Genomic DNA, 20,038 nt, shown 5'->3' with positions numbered 1-20,038 from the left:
ATTAGCTACATTTAAAGGATTAGGATAGTTCTCTAAATAACAAGTGGAAAAACTAGACTTTAAGTGAGAAAACTTGGATTTGCATTCCAGTAACAGCAGTGTGTGCAGTTTAGCGCAAAAATAAATGTTTTATCATTTAAGTAAATCATAGCCCTCTTAGTTTTAGTTTTCCCTCACTGTCTCTGGGGGAAAGTCAACTGGCTACTGGAGCGTTAGCTCTAATGCCAGAGTGTTTTATATTAGATTCCTTCTTTTAGCTTCTCTCTGAGAGCTCGGGAAAGTCAAGATATAAACCTTGAGGGATTCATGATTTTTCAATATATCTTTGGCACCAAAAATTTGTTTTTTCCTAATATTCAACATCTGCTGTATCAAAAAGTACTTCGACTATATATATATAAATCTCACATCAGCTAAAGAAAAGGGCAGAATAAAAACAGTTAAAAAAGAATTTTTAAAGCTTACTTTCTTTCTTTCTTTATTTTTTGTCTTTTGTCCTTTTTAGGGCCACACCTATGTCATATGGAGGTTCCCAGGCTAGGGATCAAATCAGACCTATAGCTGCCGCCAACGCCACAGCCACAGCACTGCCAGATCCAAGCCACGTCTGTGACCTATAAACCTTTTTTAATAGATAAATAAATTTATTTGTCAGAGGAGTACAGGACTGCCTTAATTAGGGAATGCGAGAGAAATATATTTACTTATAAGAGATGGCTTAGTAGAGTTTTGTTTTGTTTTGTTTTTGGCTTTTTAAGGGGTGCAGTTATGGCATATGGTAGTTCCCAGGCTACTTGGCTAGGGATCAAATCAGAGCTATAGCTGCCAGCCTACGTAACAGCCACAGCAACGTGGAATCAGATCCACCACTGCAACCTATACCGCAGCTCACAGTAGCAACGCCAGAACCCTGACCAACAGAGCGAGGCCAGGCATCAAACCCACATCCTCATGGATGCTAGTATGATTTGTTTGTGCTGTGCCATAATCGGTACACCAAGCGCATGTATTCTTGGTAAAGAAAATTCTGGATTTAAATACCAGCTCTGCTGTTTACCAGTTCTGGGACCTTGAAAATGTTTCCTAAACTATGTGAAGATTATAATGCTTATCTTACAAATTGTGCAAATGATGAAGTGGGTTAATCATAGGATTTAGGATGCTATCTGAACATAATGAGCAATACAAATATTTTTCTATTTGTACTAATAGTTGTGGGAGTAGTACAGTGCATTGGTATTTGTGTAACTATTAACACAATGCCTGACATATAAAAAAAATCCCAATAATACATACAGAACACTGAAAATATTTGAGTGCTTCCCATGTAACAGATATTTGGATGGATATTTTCCTGAAATATGACCTAAATTCAATCACACCAACTGTCAGAGGTCATCATTTTGCTTAACTGTTGATGAGACAAGGTACTTGCACTTCATCAAACAATTGGTAAGTGAAGACCTTAATTCTAAAATCAGATGTTGGATATCCTGTCGTTGCTCAGCAGTTAACGAACCCAACTACTATACATGAGGACACAGGTTTGATCCCTGGCCTTGCTCAGTGGGTTAAGGATCTGGCGTTGCCATGAGCTGTGGTGTAGGTCACAGACGCTGCTTGAACCTGGCATTGCTGCGGCTGTGGCGTAGGCCAGTGCCTATAGCTCTGACTCAACCCCTAGCCTGGGAATTTCCACATGCTGTGGGCATGGCCCTAAAAAGAGGCTAAATAAATAAGTAAATAAAATAAAATCAGATCTTGACTGCATTTCCAGTGGGCTTCTCAAGTCACAGACTGAAATTATATCCTTTTTTAAAAAAAAAAAAAAGATAGTAAGGGATTAAGGGGGAAAGTCTCCTAGTCTTGTTGACCTAATCGATACCTCTGTTTATTTCTTTCAAAAGACAAGGCACTATTTTTTTTTTTCTCCTTATCATATCAGATTTTCACCTCTGTGGACATGGATGTTGGAAATCACACTATCTTGACTGAATTCATCTTAGTGGGCCTCTCGTCAGACCCCCGGTGGCAGATGATGTTATTTGGAATATTTCTAACTCTCTATTTGGTCCCTTTATCAGGGAACATGACCCTAGTTATTTTAATCTGTATTGATTCCTGCCTCTACACACCTATGTATTTTTTCATTGGCAACTTGTCTTTTTTGGATTTCTGGTACACCTCTGTGTTCACCCCCAAAATCGTGGCCAGTTGTGTCTCTGATGATAAGCGCATTTCCATGGCTGGATGTGGGGCCCAGTTGTTCTCTTCCTGTGTTGTAGCCTACACGGAGTGCTATCTCCTAGCAGCCATGGCTTATGACCGCCACATGGCCATCTGTAATCCATTGCTTGACTCAAGTCTATGTCTGATTCTCTCTGTACTGGACTCATTGCTGGCTCCTACATAGGAGGGTTTTTGAATGTCATAGCCCACACTGCCAATACTTTTCGCTTGAGTTTCTGTGGCAAAAATATAATTGACCACTTCTTCTGTGATGCACCACCATTGGTAAAGATGTCTTGTACAGACACCCACGTTTATGAAAAGGTCCTCCTGGGAGTGGTGCGCTTCACAGTCCTCTCCAGCATTCCTGCCATCCTGATCTCCTATTTTAACATCCTTCTGGCTCTTCTGAGGATCCGCACAGCCTCAGGAAGATGCAAGGCCTTCTCCACCTGTGCTTCACACCTCATCTCGGTCATGCTCTTCTATGGATCTTTGCTCTTCACGTATTCAAGGCCAAGTTCCACCTACTCCTTGGGGAGAGACAAAGTGGCATCTCTCTTCTACACTGTGGTCAACCCATTGCTCAACCCTCTCCTCTATAGTGTGAGAAACAAGGATGTCAAAGAAGCCTTCTGGAAAACAACTCAGATCATAAGGTCTCAGAGATGAAGTTCATTTTTTGCAGAATGCTTTCATTGCATTTTCTGAATTAGTGGCTTATAAACATGTTTGTAAACATTGCAACATTTCAAGTAAATGCAATACATTAATCTTAAAAGATGAAACATTGATAAGATCATTTTTATTGTTTATTATTTTGTTGTGATTAAATTATTTTAAACTTATGATATTTGGCTCTTTGATGTTCTGTGATACTGTAGTTGTTTCTCAGCAGTACTAGATTTTTACAAGATTTATCTGTTTAATCATCTTCAGAAGGTTGTAGAAGGAGAAAGAGGAATTAGGTCGTTTTTGTGCACATGGTTTGACGTTGACTCTTAGTGAACAAATTTTATTCTATGGGGAAATGATTTGGCATGGCTAAATATCCAGAAATCTAGTCAAGATTTTATACACATTTAGTTTTAGTAAGGAATTCCCTCCATATTCATTCATAAAGCTCTAGATGAGCATATAGAAAATATCTTTGTAAATGGGTATCTTCCACATCAATTTAATATTAAGCAAAATGTGTAATAGTTATTTAGATGGAAAAGAAACATACATCATTGTAAATCACGGAGAAATAGGTGCCTCTACGATAATGTATTGCCCTGAAAAAGAGGTCTCCCCCAGAGACTCAGTCTGCCATGTTTCCTCAATTCGTACACCTCATCTTTCCCATAAAGAAAAATAACATCCAGTGGAACGAACTGCAAAAATGAACCAACAACCATAAGCGCAACTCTATTCTAGACACATTTTTTTCTACCAGAATATTTTAAGTACAGAGAAAATTATAGCTTCATTTTCAGTACCTGAAAATGCTTTTTATTTTTATTTTTTGACAGTCTTTACACCATGGAAAACGAAGGACTATTAGTTACATATGATGAATGAGTGGCTTGTGCCTTGAAGTTAGAACTTTGTTATTAAATGATTATAGCTATTGTAGCAATGAGTACATGTATAAGATGCATTTATATTAAAAATGTAAAATGGGTCACTGTAACCACTTCACCATTTGTACTAGCTCTGACATTTCTGATTTCTTTTCATATGCATTCATTAAATAGCATGTCATTGCCCACTCTGTTTTCATCACAATATTTCTAATATTTCTTATATTTCCATTTACACAGAACTTCTGTATGTATTGGAAAAGAAAGAGGAAGGATGTATTCCTCAAATATCCAAATACAATATAATATTTTCTGTATATTCCCATAAATCTCATTAGGTAGGGAAAATCAGTTGGGTCAACATAGGGGAATAATAATGTAATTTAAGCCCTTGGGATCCCAGATATAGTAAATACACTTCTATTTTGCATTTAATGTGAATGCTACTTTTTAAAAACTATATTAATATTAAATTGAATCTACATTTTATAGTGAAGATTATATGCTGGTCAATAAAGCAAAATGCCAATTATTTTTTTTTCAAACAGGTGTTTTTTTAAATTTTTTAACTTATTTTTTAATATTTTTTTTTGTCTTTTTAGGGCTGCACCCATGGCAGACAAAGTAATGCCATTTGCAGCAACATGGATGGAACTAGAGACTCTCATACTAAGTGAAAGAAGTCAGAAAGAGAAAGAAAAATATCATGTGATATCACCTGTATCTAGAATCTAATATGTGGCACAAATGAACCTACCTACAGAAAAGAAACAAACTCATGGACAGGAGAAATGACTTTCTGTTGCCAAGAAGGAAGGAGAGGTAGTGGGAGGGACTGGGAGTTTTGGGGTTAGTAGACACAAACTGTCGCATTTGGAGTGGATAAGCAATGAGATCCCTCTGTATAGCACAGAGAACTATATCTAATCAGTTGTAATGGAACATGATGGAGGATAATGTGGAAAAAAAGAAGGTATATAATTGTATAACTGGATCACTTTGCTGAATGGAAGAAAATGACAGACCACTGTATATCAACTACAATAAAAAATAAAAATAAAAATAAACTAGCAAATATCTAATGATTTCAATATGGAAAAAAAATCATATTGTGACTTAGACCAACTAAGGGAGCCAATTTTAATTAAATACTCCTCATTATTTTCATATCCTAATTAATATATCATCCCCATACTCCAAAAGAACTGTAATTGTGTCTTTAGAGAGTGAAGTACATATTTCTGGGCTACTGGTTGAAGGAATCCCAAAGGGCTGTTGAGGAATACATGTATAGGGTCTAATAGAGCATGCCAAATTATCAGAGGAGGGGGAAAAGAGTATCACTTCCAGGAGTGTCCTTCTTAATCCAGGGTAAGCAACTGGGATGAGGGGCAGTGAAGTGGTTTGTCCTATCTCTGACCTCAGCTGAAACAAGAGAGATACAGATTCTGTCCTGTGCTAAACACACACAGAGACACAGACACACACACACACAGACACATACACACACACACACACTCTCCATCTTCTAAATAGAATTCCATATGTGTAACTCTCATCTAGAATTCAAGTTCAGTCTAGTAGTTACGCTTAATTATCATATATTAACTGTTATCCTGGTGAAAACAAGAGGACCGAAAAGGTGACACACTTTTTGGTGCTAGTGCTTCTAGTAGATGTGCAATCCATATTGCTAGTGTGATATTTTTACTCCTTGCTACTCATTTCCAGGTGCTGGATGGATGTTGAAGAGGGGCCAGCAGAGAAAGAAAGTAGGTTGATTCCTGGTTTGTGGCTGGAGAAACTAGAAGAATCAAATTTATTACCTAATTTTAGAAATGAGCATATAGATCAACATGTGGGGCTGGAGATTAGGAATTCAGGTATAAGCATGTGAAGTTCAAAGTATTTAGTACTCATCTCTTATGATTATAGAATGTTAGCACTGGAAAGGAACTTAGGCATCTTTTAGTATTAGAATTTTAATTAAGAATCATAACCAAAAAAACCTATGGATAGATTTATGGGGATTTGTGAACTCAAATTTTGTTTGTTTAAACATATGTGCAGCTTTGAATGTTGGAGAGAAGGTGCATTGCCTTTGTTTGGTTGTTGAAGAGATCCAGCATTCCACAAACTGAAGAGCAATGACTCATTTTCTTGATGAAGAAATTAATGAGTGTGCACAAGCTCATTGGTTGATTTTTGTTGAAACAAGTGTGACAGTGCAAATCTTGTTAAAATAAGACTATATTTTCTCTCTTGCTTAAGCCAAGAGGATGGTAATGTCTGATGTCGCCAAAGATATATGCGTATATAAAGGTTGTTGATTTTCTCTGCATGCTGTCTTGCTGCAGGTGAGGTTATCTATCCTTATATTTGTGATTGATTCTCTAAGTGTTAACAGATTGGAATCACAGAAGGTTCCTGAAAAAGGCTCAACCAAATTGTTCATATGGGTAACCTTATGTTCCAGACCATACAGGTGACTCTCTTATAACCACACAAGTGTTATGTCAATCACATCTCAATTAAACTCAGACACATAAACACACACACACAGAGAAAGTAATTAGTGTCAGGCTCTGTCCCTATGACAGGACTCCTCAATCCCAGACCAGTGGACTTTGCACTCCCTTGTTCAATTGCATGTGAAAGTAACAAAACTATTAACCTTCAAGATTTTAGGAAGAAATTCTAATGCATATTTTTTTCTCATGCTCAGCTTTTATAACGAAGTCAGGTATTATTCATTTTTTCTCAGATAAAAATAGCTCCCGTTAGTTAGCAATATGTTCTGGTGACACACTGAGATATGCATCTTATGTACATACACTGATTTTTATTTTTACTTTTCTAAATGTGGAGGAATGAGGAGTGGAGGCTAAAAAAAATTGCAGAGTTACCAATGGAGTGGAATCAGCATTTGCACTGTCATCTCAATTGTGCAGTTATACAAGACTGTCTATAATGCCAGTCCTGTTTGCTTCCTGCTGGGCTGGATCAGATGTCTGTGTTTAGCCATTAGCTCAGGTGGGTTTGGCTGATGAAGAATGGACCCACTCACATGTCTGGGGTCTAGCTTGCTGTCAGCTGAGGTTACAAAGAGAATGCAGCCAGATATCTTATTATCCAGCAAGCTGACCCACGTTTATTTACATGGCAGTGGTAGGATTTCAAAAATATGAAAGGAAACATGCAAAGCTTCTCGAGGTTCAGGCTTGGCATCTACAGGATCCTGCCTATGCTGCTATAAACTATTTGCCCAAACAAAATACATGGCCATCACAGACATCAAAGGTAGAAAAACAGAATCTACTTTTGAAATCAGGAAATCAATTAAAAGTTCTTTTTTTTCTTTGCAATATTCACTAGATCTTTGGTTTGTTGTTTAGTTTTGCCCTCTTTCTCTTTAAATGTTAGAGTTATGTTACAAAATATCATGTGGTGGATTTCCAACACAATTCTGTTTCATACAAAAGTCAGAATGATGACTATCTGTCTTTTAATAAAATGGTCTAAAGCTTTTGTTAAATTTATTTATTATTTATTTATTTATTTACTTTTCCCAAGATTTTGTAGCTTTCAGTTTAAAAGTACAGAAGGAATGATTTTGTTACCAAACAGTACTTTGAGAGGATCTTGTCTTTAAAGATTTCTTGTATCCTGGGGTTTAAAGTAGTTTATAAAATACACATTCCTGGTTAGAAGAGAGGCTTAAACTGAGATTCTTTGAGTCATGTCTGTCAGGGTAAGGTCTCAGTTTATACAATTCCTAGTAATTTTTTCAAGAGGTTTGAATACCTCTTTCCTGCCTTTCTCAGAGAATTGACCTCAACCTTGAGCAAATAGTTGATTGGGAGAGATTTAAGAGATTTCTCTTAAAAGGGAGATTTTGCTCCTTTTCAATCCATTCTGTGAGCCATAGCCAGGGTGAACCTTAAAAATATAAACATGGTTATAGTACCTCCTCATAATGGAAGTGTTTCCATTTGTGTTGGTTTAAAGACCGAAATCCTTACTATGGCTTCCACTAAGCTTTGTGAGCTGATAACTCTTGTGGCTCATCCATTGGCACCTTCTTCCATCTCATCTTTAGTTAACTTCTCAGCCTCTTTGCTCACCACTCTCACTCATGTGAGGGATATATGTTCTCTTTTGTAATTCATTTTTTTAAATTTTGATTTTATTGCATTACAGTTGATTTACCATGCAGCATTAGTTGCAGGTGTTCAGCAGAGCGAATCAGTCATACATATAAATATATCCATTCTTTCTTCCTATATAGGATATTACAAACTATTGAGTAGATTTTCTTGTACTGTACAGTAGGTTCCTGTTAATCACCTGTTTTAAGCAGCCGTGTGTATATGTTACTCCCATCCTCCCAATTCCTCCCTTCCATCCATGGTTTCCCCTGTGGTAACCAATATATTGGTTTTGAAATCTGTGAGTTTGTTTTTGTTTTATAAATAAGTTCTTTTGTATCATTTCTTAAGACTCCACATATAAGAAATATGATATAAGTCTTTATCTGTCGGATTTACTTCACTTATTGTAATAATTTCTAAGTCCATCCATGCTGCAGCAAATAGCATTATTTCATTCTTTTTGGGGGCCAAATAATATTCCATCATATATAGGTACAAAATCTTATTTATCCATTCCTCTGTTGACAGACATTTCAGTTGCTTCCATGTCTTGGATGTTGTAAATAGTAGTGCAATGAAGATTGGGGCGCATGTATCTTTTCAAATTGTGGTTTCCTCTGATGATTTATGTTCTTCCTTTTCATGGAAATGCTCTCTTGTTTCTTGTTCCCCCTTCAATAGGCCGGCATTTGGACTCACTTTTCAGGGTCATTTAAATATTTCATCTTCTGAGAAGACTGAGGTTAGCACAAAATTTATTTTTTTCTGTTATTTGCCTCTTTGGGTGGAAGTAGTATAACAGTAGTAATTAGCTCTATTCAGATATTTCCATCTCCCAATTATATTTTATTAAAGAGAACTTAATAAGTCATATATATATTTCCCAGTGCAGACAAGTGATAACACAGCACAGAAAGTTTGTAATAGATATTGAGATGATAATACATTATTTTATAGGTTATCAATATAATACCCATACATTTCTGTCAAGATAATTTATTCAAACTTGAGTAGATATAGAAGAAAAATATAAGTGTAGAAATGAATAAGAACACAGGACTAGACCTGTGAAGATCCCAGGATATGTGAGGTTAATCTTGGAAAATCAATTGCCTGAGTAATTTACTTTGTTGAAGCTCAATAATTGAAGAGTCATGGTGAGAAAGGGCTTATGAAGGTAAATTAAAGCTGACTTATGAAACTGGGTGTATGAATGATCTTTTGTTCTTTGCATGCTAATAAGAAGAGATCCATTATATAGTAATAGCTGGAGTAGTAGAATTGTCTTCAAGGCTTTAAGCTGCTTTTACCACATGCCATCCATGGAGTCACAATCTATCTTAATATCATGGGCTGAATGAGAAAAATTCAGACATCCATACCTTACCTCCTAGCAAGTGGAAGCACTAGACCTCCAGGTAAAAGAATCAGGTTTGGATTCTAGTTGCAACACTGACTGAATTGGCTCCAAAGTAAATGTTTTAAACATCAGAGTAAATCACAGTCCTCTGTGGGTTTTGGCTTTCTCCCACTGCCTTTTTAGCTAGGAGGACATCAGCTCTCAAGCTGCTGGGTCCTCAGTCCTAACTCTGTAATGTTTTGAATTAAATATCTCATTTTAGCTTCTCTCTGAGAGCTTTGGAGCTTTGAAACATCAACTTTGAAATATTCATGCTTTCTCAATGAACCCTTGACAGCAAAGTTGGGTTCTTTCTAATGGTCTTAGGCCACCTTATAAAAAATGCATAAAATACATATATAAATTTCATGTCACCTGGAAGAAAATGGAAAACAAAGCATTCTTTAAAAATAATTAAAAATCTTTTATTAGATAATGAAATCAGGTTCTCAGGGGCTGCATTATTGCTTTAGCTTGAACAGGAAAGAAAACAATTTATCTATAAAAGCCATAAAGGGCTTAATGGTTGAGAGTATATGCTCTTGATAAAGAGAATTCTGGGATCAAACACCAACTGTCCTGCTGGTCAGTTCTGTGACCTTGGAAATGTTTCTTAAAATACATGATGATCATGTATAGAGTTGTGGAAAGGATTAAGTGAGTAAGATTAGGGCTTAGACTATTAACTGGTATACAGTTTGTTTCTCTATTAATATATGCATGCATGTATGCATGTATATATGTAATTTACATGTATTTTATATATTTATATTCATATATATGTATAAATTTTCTAGTTGTACTAATAGTAGCAAGAATAGTAAAATATATTGGTATTTGTATAACTATCAGAAAGAGAGAGAATGCCTAATGTGAGTTCTTCAGGATATATGAAAGTATTTATTTCATATATATACTTCACTATGTTCCAAAACAGTGATGGTGTTTTCATGTGTACCTCCTTTATTTTTTTAATTTTTATATTTTAATTGAAGTATAATTTACCAACAACCCTGTTATTTGCAGATAGACATCATAGGCATTTAATATTTCTATATATCACAAAATGATCACTGTTATAAGTCCAGTTATCATCTGCCACTGTACAAACTTATTACAATATTGTTGACTGTATTTACCATGATTTATATTCCTTACATTGCTATGACATTTATTTTGTAACTGGAAGTTTGTTTCTCACCTGATTTATCATCCCACTACCCAGACATCTTCCCTCTGGCAAGCACCTGTTTGTTCTCTGTATCTATAAGTCTGTTTCTGTTTTCTGTTTCCTTTTTTCTTTTTTGGATTTTTAGGGCTGCACCCGTGGCATATGGAGGTTCCCAGGCTAGGGGTTGAATTGGAGCTGTAGCCACTGACCTATGCCACAGCTATATCAGATCTGAACTGCGACTGTGACCTACACTACAGCTAATGGCAACAATGGATCCTTAGCCCACTGAGCAAGTCAGGGACTGAAACTGCAACCTTGTTGAATTTGTTTCTGCTGCACCATGATGGGAACTCCTGTTTCTGTTTTCTTTTGTTTGTTCATGTTTTATTAGATTTCACAATTAAGCAAGATCACATAGTATTTGTCTTTCTCTGACTCACCCTCTAGATCCATTCATGTTATTGCAAATAGTAGATTTTCATTATTTTTTAGGTGCCAATATAATATGGCATTGTTTCTATGTGTACCACATCTCCTTTATCCATTTATCTATAGGTGGACAGTAAGATTAACTTCCATATCTTGGCTATTGTAAAGTAAATACTGCATAAGCAGTAGGGTGCAAACCTTTTTGAATTAGTGTTTTTGAGATAATTACCCAAGAATATAATTTCTGGATCATATGGTAGTTATATTTTTACTTTTTTGATAAACATTCATACTCTTTTCCATAGTGAGTGTACCAATGTACATTTCCACCAGTTAGTACACAAGAGCTCCCTTTCCTCCACATCTTTAGCCAAACTTGTTATTTGATGTCTTTTTGATAATAGCCATTCTGAGAGTCTGAGCTGATATCTCATTGTTGGTTTTGATTTTCTTCCACTGTATTAATAATGTTGAATATCTTTTTATGTATCTGTTGGCCATCTGTATGTTTTCTTCGGAAAAATATATATTCAGGTCCTCTGCTCATTTTATTTTCCTTTTTGGCTACACCCACATCGTATGGAAGTCCATGGGCCTGAGATTGAATCTGACCTGGAGCTGAGACCTATATTGCAGCTATGGAAAACAATGGTTCTTAACCCATTGCTCCAGGCCAGGGATCGAACTGGCAACTCTACAGAGACAAGCTGGATCATAAACCCATTGTGCCACAGGGGGAAGTCCACTCTGCTTTTTTTAAAATTGGGTTGTTTGGAGGTTTTTTGATATTGAATTGTATAAATTCTTTTATATTTGTGGATATTAATTACTTATCAGATATATTATTTGCAAGTATTCTCTTCCATTCAATAGATTGCCTTTTGGTTGGTAGTATCCTTCACTAGGCAAAATCTTTTAGTTTGACGTCCCCCCGCTTTTTTTTTTGTCTTTTGAGGGCCGCACCCATGGCATATGGAGGGTCCCAGGCTAGGGGTCTAATCAGAGCTGTTGCCACTGGCCTGTGCCAGAGCCACAGCAATGTTGTGACTTAAACCTCAGCTCATAGCAATACCGGATCCTTAACCCACTGAGTGAGACTAGGAATAGAACCCACAACCTCATGGTTCCTAGTTGGATTCATTTCTGCTGCACCACAACAGGAACTCCTGATGTCTCATTTTAAAATTTCTGCTTTTGTTTCTTTTTTCTGAAGAGATAGATCTTAAAATCTATTACTAAGACTGGTGCCAAAGAGTATACTGCCTATGTTTCCTTCTAGGAATTTTCTGGTTTCAGGTCTTAAGTTTAAGCGCAATCAGTTTTTAGGGTTTTTTGTTGTTTGTTTTTGTTGTTGTTTTATATGGTAAAGAAAGTCGTCCAGATTGATTCTTTTGCTTGTACCTGTCTAGTTTTCCAAACACCATTTATTTCAGAGGCTGTCTTTCCTGACATGTATATTCTTGCTTGTCTGTTGTAGATTAATTGAACATGTAAGTGTGGGTATATTTTCTAGACTTTTTATGCTGTTCTGCTGATATATGTGTCTACTTTTGTGCCAGTATCATATAGTTTTGATTACCTTTGCTTTTTAGTATAGTTTCTAATCAGGAAGCATGATAACTCCAGATTTTCTCCAGTTTTCTTTCTCTAGGACCTTTTGGACACTTCAGGACCTTTTATATGTGTTTCCATATACATTTTAGAATTATTTGTTCTAGTCTTGTGAAAAATGCCATTGATATTTTGAGACAGATTGAACTGAATCTGTAGATTACCTTGATTTGTATGGCCACTTGAACAATATTAATTTCTCCAGTCCATGAGCATGGCATATATTTCCATTTGTTTCCATTGTCTTCAATTTATTTTATCAACATCGTGTAGTTGTCTGAGTAAAGGTCTTTTGTAATTTCCTTGGTTAGATTTGTTGCTAGGTATTTTATTCTTTTTGACGCAATTGTAACTAGGACTATTTTCTTAAATTCTCTTTCTGATAATCTGTGTGTAGAAACACAACAGATGTCTGTATATGCATTTATTTATTAGATTTAATAGTATTTTTTGGTGGAGTCTTTAGTGATTTCTACATATAGTGTTTCTTATATTGTGAGAGTTTTACTTCTTCCCATTCTATTTGGATGCCTTTTATTTCTTTTTCTTGTCTGATTGCTGAGACGAGGACTTCCAATATTATTTTAAAGTTAGGTGGCAAGACTGAGCATCTTTGTCTCGTTCCAGGTCATAGAGGAAAAACATTACTATTTTTACCATTTAGTATCATGTTAATATATTGTTTAATTGTGGTTGCTAAAATTTTGTTGAAGAATTTTTGCATTTATGTTCACTAAGCATACAGGGTTTATTTTATTTATTTATTTTTTTTTTTGGTGGTGTCTTTGGGTTTGGTAGCAGTGTATTGCTGGCCTCCTAGAATAAGCTTCAAAGTGTTCCCTCCTCTTCAATTTCAGGGAATAATTTGATAAAGATAGATGTTACCTCTTTAAATATTTGGTAGAATTTCTCTGTGAAGCCATATGGCCCTGGACTTATTCCCTGTGAGTTTTTCATTGCTGATTCAATTTCATTACCAATAATGAGTCTGTTCATATTTTCTATTCCTTCCTGACTTGATCTTGGAAGATTGCTTTTTCTCGGAATGTATCCATTTCATGTAGATTTTCAAATTTGTTGGCATGTACTGTTCACAGTATTCTCTTATGATTGCTTGTATTTCTGTGCTATAGGTTGTAACTTTTTCATTTTGAATTTTACTTATTTCAACACTCTCTCTTTGTTCCTGATGAGTGTGGTTAAAATTTTCTCAATTTTGTTTATCTTTTCAAAGGAACAGTTTTTAGTTTCAGTAATTTTTTCTATTGTCTTTTTTAGGCTTCACTTTTCTTATTTCTGCCCTGTTCTTTATTGTATCCTTCCTTCTACTCAGTTTGGGTTTGGCTTATTCTTTTTCTAGTTTCTTTATGTGTATTGGCAAGTTGTTTATTTGAGATTTTAGCAACACCATGCCTTTTGCATTAATAATATACCCCATTTATATTTAAAGTAGGTATTCCTATGTATGTTCTCATTGCCATTTTATTAATTGCTGTGGGATTGTTTTTGTAGTGGTCTTTATTATTTCTCGCTTCTTCTTTTGCTCTCTTGTGATTTGATGACTATCTTTAGTTTTATGTTTTGATTCTCTTCTTTTTTTTGTGTGTGTGTGTCTACTCTAGGTTTTGGTTTGTGATTACCACGAGGTTTATATATATTATGTATACATGATATATGTCATTAACTATTAGTATTTGTTTTAGTAGATAATCTCTTAAATTTGAATGTATTCTAATAACGCTACAGTTGTACCTCATCACCCTCTCACATTTAATATTTTTGACATCATATTTTACAACTTTTGCTCGATATATTCCTTACCCATTTACTGTGGCTAGAGATAATGATCTACTACCTTTATGCTATGTCTGTCTTTATTAATGAGTACCCTTTTAGTAGAATGTGCTCCCTAAAATGGATTCAGAGAATATGAGATTTTGCAGATGTCTTTTAGGAGTGGAGTGTCTGTTACGTACAGTTTTCCGGTTCTCCCAAATGTAAACCCACATGGTTTTTGAAGCCGGATGTCCTGGGGGGACTTCATTTTTTCATGCAGGACCCCCAGCTTAGGGAGCACTATGTGGGACTTGGACCCCACGTTCCTTGAGGAGAAACTTTGCAATTTTGATTATCCTACTCCTCATGGTCACCTACTTGAGGGTGTGTGTTTGACACTATCACATCATTACCCTCCTGTCCACCTCATAGTTATTTGTTCTTAAGATGCTCAGTTGTGGAAAATCTTTTCTTCTCATCTTGGTGCTATTCTCATCCATAGTTTTTCTGTCAATATTTATAATTTAGGTATGTGCATGGGAGGAGTTGAGCTCAGGGTTTTTCTACTCCACCACCTTGGTCATTCTCCAGCCATACTCAGAAGCTGACATCACTGGTTAAAGGCATTTTATCTTTTCATTGGTGGTGAGTGTTAGAAATTTCCCTGTAAAATGATGCTTTATTGTTTCCCACTAATTAATATGTTATATTTTTATTTTCATTCTCTCAATAGTTTCTAAGATTGTTTAAATTTTTCTTTAGCTTTTAGGTCCCTTCAGAAGGGTATTATTTATTTTTCAAGTATTTGGGAATTTTCCAGAGATCTTTCAATTACTGGGTTCTAATGTAATTACATTGAAGTCAGAGAATATACTTTCTGTGACTTGAAATATTTAAAATTTATTGAGACTTTTTACAGCTGCAAATATAGTCTGTTGGTGTTCAGATTGTTGTCATTGATAGTTGCTCTGTAAATAGTAGCAATTTCAGTTGTACTACAGGAGAAGGTGGGCTCAGGGTCTTCCAATTCTGCTATACTGGACACACCTCTCAAGTGTATTTTCTTTAATCTATCAGACAACCTGTAGGGGATCACGGTTTTTCTCACCCATTTGGTAGGAATGAGGGTCTTTTGCTACATTAAGCAATTAATTGAAAACTCTACATTCAGCAGGAGATTCTAACTCCAAGTCCATTTTTTTCCCAAGTCTCAGTGAAGTTCTATCATTCTAGAGAGTACAAAAGTCCACAAGCCTCCTAGCAATTGCTGATTTAATTGTTGCTTAATTTCTTTCAATAAAACATTATTAAGAGTTTTTCCCCCTCATGATATTTATTAGGCTTTCTACTCTGTGGACATGGAAGTTGGAAATCATACCATCCTGACAGAATTCATCCTAGTGGGCCTCTCTACAGATCCCAAGTGGAGGTTGATACTGTTTGGAATATTTCTGGTGTTCTATTTGCTCACCTTATCAGGGAATATGGCCCTTGTTATCGTAATCTATATTGATTCTTACCTACATACACCTATGTATTTTTTCATTGGCAATCTGTCTTTCCTAGATTTCTGGTACACCTCTGTGTACACCCCCAAAATCCTGGCCAGTTGTGTCTCAGAAGATAAGCGCATGTCCCTGGCTGGATGTGGTGCCCAGTTTTTCTTTTCCTGTGCTGTAACCTACACTGAGTGCTATCTCCTAGCAGCCATGGCCTATGACCGCCACATGGCAATTTGCAACCCTTTACTTTATTCAAGTACCATGTCCAGTTCTCTCTGTACTAGACTTGTTGCTGGCTCCTACATAGGAGGGTTCTTGAATGCCATAGCCCATACTGCCAACACTTTTCGCCTGAGTTTTTGTGGCAAAAATATCATTGACCACTATTTCTGTGATGTTCCACCATTGGTAAAAATGTCTTGTACAGACACCCACGTTTATGAAAAGGTCCTCCTGGGTCTGGTGGGTTTCTCGGTCCTCTCCAATGTTCTTGCCATTCTGATCTCCTATTTCAAGATTCTTCTGGCTCTTCTGAGGATCCGCACAGCCTCAGGAAGACGCAAGGCCTTCTCCACCTGTGCTTCACACCTCATCTCAGCGATGCTCTTCTATGGGTCCTTGCTCTTCACATATTCAAGGCCAAGTTCCGCCTATTCCCTGGAGAGAGACAAATTGGCATCTCTCTTCTACACTGTGGTCAACCCGTTGCTCAACCCTCTCATCTATAGTGTGAGAAATAAAGATGTCAAAAAGGCCTTCTGGAAAACAACTCACACCATAAGACTTCAGAGATGAAGGCTACCTTTTTTGAAGAACGATTTCATTGCATTTTCTGAATTAGTGGCTTATAAACATGTTTGTAACATTACAACCTTTCAAGTAAACACAACATATTGTACATAATGAAAACTTGATCAAACCATTTTTATTGTTTATCAATACTTTTGGGGATTAAACTATTTTAAACCTATAATATTGGGTTGTTTGATATTCTACAATATTGTATTTTACTACATTGCAGTATGAGGTTTTCATAAAACTTATTTGCTTGTTTTTTTGGGAGGTCTTTAAAAAGGAAAAAAGTGGATTTGGATGGCTTTCATGTACATGGTTTGGCTTTGTCTCTTGCTGAGCAAACTTTATTAACTGAGAAATAAGATTTAGAATTGTTAAGCTCCTGGAAATCCACTCAAAACTTGACAGCTATTTATTTTTAGTAAGTCATTCTGTCAAACTCCTTCATAAAGCTCTAATTGAGTATATTATTTCTTTGGAAACGTTGTATCTTCTACAGTAATGTAATATTGTGCAAACTGTTTTAAGTTTTTTAGATTATGAAAAAAAAACCTTTTTAAATATATAGTGAAATATGTGACTTCAGGATTGCATATCACCTTAAAAGAGTGATCACTTAATGTAGAATGTAGAGTCTGCCATGCCAGCCCTTGGTCACACACTATTTATTTCTCAGGTAGGAAAATATCATCAGGTGGTACAAACTGACACAAACAAACCAACAAACAAAAGCCCCATCATATTCTAGATTAAATTCTTGTTCTTACTCCTATAGATATGCATAGAAGATTTTAACCACCAAGAATCTTACAGCTCCATATGTAAAACATGGCAAGTTTAATTGATCTTTTTCATAAAGTGTCTGTAATGTACAGTTCTGTTTGAAAATTGGATCTGCATGTCATTTGTAGTAATTTAAATCATTGTAAGGAATGACAAGCTTCATTTCTTTTGGAAGAGTATGGATTCATCTATATTCATGACAAAGGTAGTCGACATTTAGTCTCCAGATATTTACTTTTATTGCTTATAATCTGATGTTGACTCTCAAAAATACTTTCATTCCTATAAACATAGTTTATAGGAACTGTAAACTACAAAATTGCAGATAGTATTGTTTTTGAAAACTATAATTTGTCCCTGAATGTCTGTTTTCATTTCCACTTATATGCATAAATGATAGCTTGAGAAGTGCAAAAAAGAAACTATGATTCTTATCTGGAGTTGTAAGCATCTGACACATTATTAAATCACACCCTTATCCTGACCCTTTTTTTTTTCAATTTTTGGTATTTGCATCAAGTAGTTTATGTTTTACCTTGAAAAAAGAGAGTAAGACCAAATCAGACTTCCACCCCCAATGTGAATTTGCCTGACATGCAAAAGGTAATTTCTTGGTAGCATCCACGTCTGGATATTATCCTAAATTTGAGCATGTCCTGGTATTGGCTCAAACTTTCTGATTGATTGCTCTGCTCCTCTCCCCATACACAGTATAGTCACAAAAGTAGCTTTTAAAATATTTTGAAAGTGGAATATGTAGATATATATATTTATGGACTATACCATGAGATCATTAGCTAGTGGGAAATTTTCTTCAACAGTCAATAATTGGATGGAAAAAGAGAGAGGAAAACCAGAAGAAAGTGAGGCACTCCCTTTTTCTTGTGAAAATAAGTTAAATCACATCCCTTGATAAGTATTGCAAAGAAAATAGTTTGGAATGGCTTTAAAAATGCACAGTGAATTTTTTTTTTCATTCTTTATTTCTTTTGTACCTTTTAAACACTTAAAAATGGTTAATGTTTGAAAACACTCTTTATAACAACACTACAAATTATGGAATACTACCTACATGTGACAAATAAGTAGCTTGTACCTCATAAATTAGAATTTGCTATTGAACAATTATAGCTATTGTTGTCACAAGCACTTTTATAAAATGGAATTAAATAAAAATTGTAGAACCCATAGTTGTAGCCAGTTCACCATTTGTACTAGCTCTGTCATTTCCAATTTGATTTTTCATCTCTGTTTATATTCCAATGTCTCGACGCCCTCTCTTTTTCCATCACAAAATTCTTCACATTCCTCGTTTTTCTATTACCATGTAAGAGTTTCTTCCCAATGCTTTAATGCTCATCGATAGGGAAAAAAAAAATTGGATCTATCTAAGAGAGATAGTAAAGCAAAATTTAATCATTTGGCATTCCAGAAGTGATATAAACTGTTCATACTGCCTTAAACCCTTATATAGTTTTTTAAAAACTGTATTACTATTGATTTGAATCTATCTTGTAGAGCATATTATAACACTTTCACTAAAGCAAAACAGACGAATGTAAGAAACATTATATTTCTCATTGGATTTCATTAAATAGAAAAACAGGTGTTTTAAAATACTTTTCCTCAAGCTTCCCCTGAAGTAGTCTGTTTTCACAGAGCATTGATTTGAGAGAGAGATGTCAATTTATCCTTCAGTTTGCAAAATCCTGAAGAGTTTTTTCAGAGCTCCTTTCACGTCTTTATTCCTCAGACTGTAGATCATGGGGTTCAACATAGGGAAGAGCACAGTGTAAAATGTAGACACCATTTTGTCCCTCTCAAGAGAATAGCTGGAACTTGGGTGGGAGTAGATGTAGAGGATGGAGCCATAGTACAAGGTGACAAAGATGAGGTGGGAGGAGCAGGTGGAGAAGGCTTTGAGGCGGCCCTGGGTGGAGCGGATCCTCAAGACGGCAGTGATGATGAAGAGGTAGGAAGCCAGGATGAGCACGGCAGGGGTGATGACATTGGAGGCCAGGAGGAAGTAGAGCATGTCCCGGTATGTGTCTTTCACATCACATGCCAACTTGACCAGGGGTGGGACATCACAGAAAAAGTCGTCAATCATATTGTCGCCACAAATATTCAACTTGAATGTGTTGCTGGTGAGAATTATTTCATTGACAAAACCTCCAATATAGGAATATGTAACCAGAGAGCAGCATAGTGTCCTTGACATGGCCTGAGCATAAAGCAGGGGGTTGGAAATGGCCACATAGTGGTCATAAGCCATGGCAGCCAACAGGCAACACTCACTATAGGCGAGCCCATCAGAGAAGAAGAACTGGGCTACACAGCCAGCAAAGGAGATGCTTTTGTCTTCAGAGATGCAGGTCACTAGGATCTTGGAGGTGTAGACCGAGGAATACCAGAGATCCAGAAAAGACAGATTCCCAGTGAAAAAAATACATGGGTGTGTGTAACCTGGAGTCATTACAGATCAACAACATGAGGGTGGTATTTCCTACCAGGCTCACAGAATAGACACCAACAAAGGCCACAAACAGAACCAGCTGCATCACGGGGTCTGTTGTGAATCCCACCAGGATGAACTCAGTGACAGTGTGATTGCTTCTTTCCAT

General features: G+C 36.1%; 2 protein-coding genes and 1 pseudogene across 2 annotated transcripts; 2 read left to right on the top strand and 1 right to left on the bottom strand.

The window, feature by feature from the left end:
- Window positions 1-1,954: 1,954 nt before the first annotated feature.
- LOC125121097 (olfactory receptor 9G4-like) lies at window positions 1,955-2,901 on the top strand. Its single transcript, XM_047769399.1, is given in 2 exon segments — window positions 1,955-2,360; window positions 2,363-2,901. Coding segments are annotated over 2 exon segments (936 nt in total). The 5' UTR covers window positions 1,955-1,963.
- A 12,791-nt stretch (window positions 2,902-15,692) lies between these two features.
- Window positions 15,693-16,631, top strand: LOC125121096 (olfactory receptor 9G4-like). Its single transcript, XM_047769398.1, has one exon. It carries the CDS (start codon window positions 15,693-15,695, stop codon window positions 16,629-16,631), a length of 939 nt encoding a protein of 312 aa, XP_047625354.1.
- A 2,470-nt stretch (window positions 16,632-19,101) lies between these two features.
- On the bottom strand, window positions 19,102-20,038 carry LOC125120697 (olfactory receptor 9G9-like; annotated as a pseudogene).

This window comes from Phacochoerus africanus, chromosome 2 (assembly GCF_016906955.1).
Source record: "Phacochoerus africanus isolate WHEZ1 chromosome 2, ROS_Pafr_v1, whole genome shotgun sequence".
Lineage (NCBI taxonomy): Eukaryota > Metazoa > Chordata > Mammalia > Artiodactyla > Suidae > Phacochoerus > Phacochoerus africanus.
Note: the sequence above shows the minus strand (reverse complement) of the source record. Positions and strands in the feature narration are given on the sequence as shown.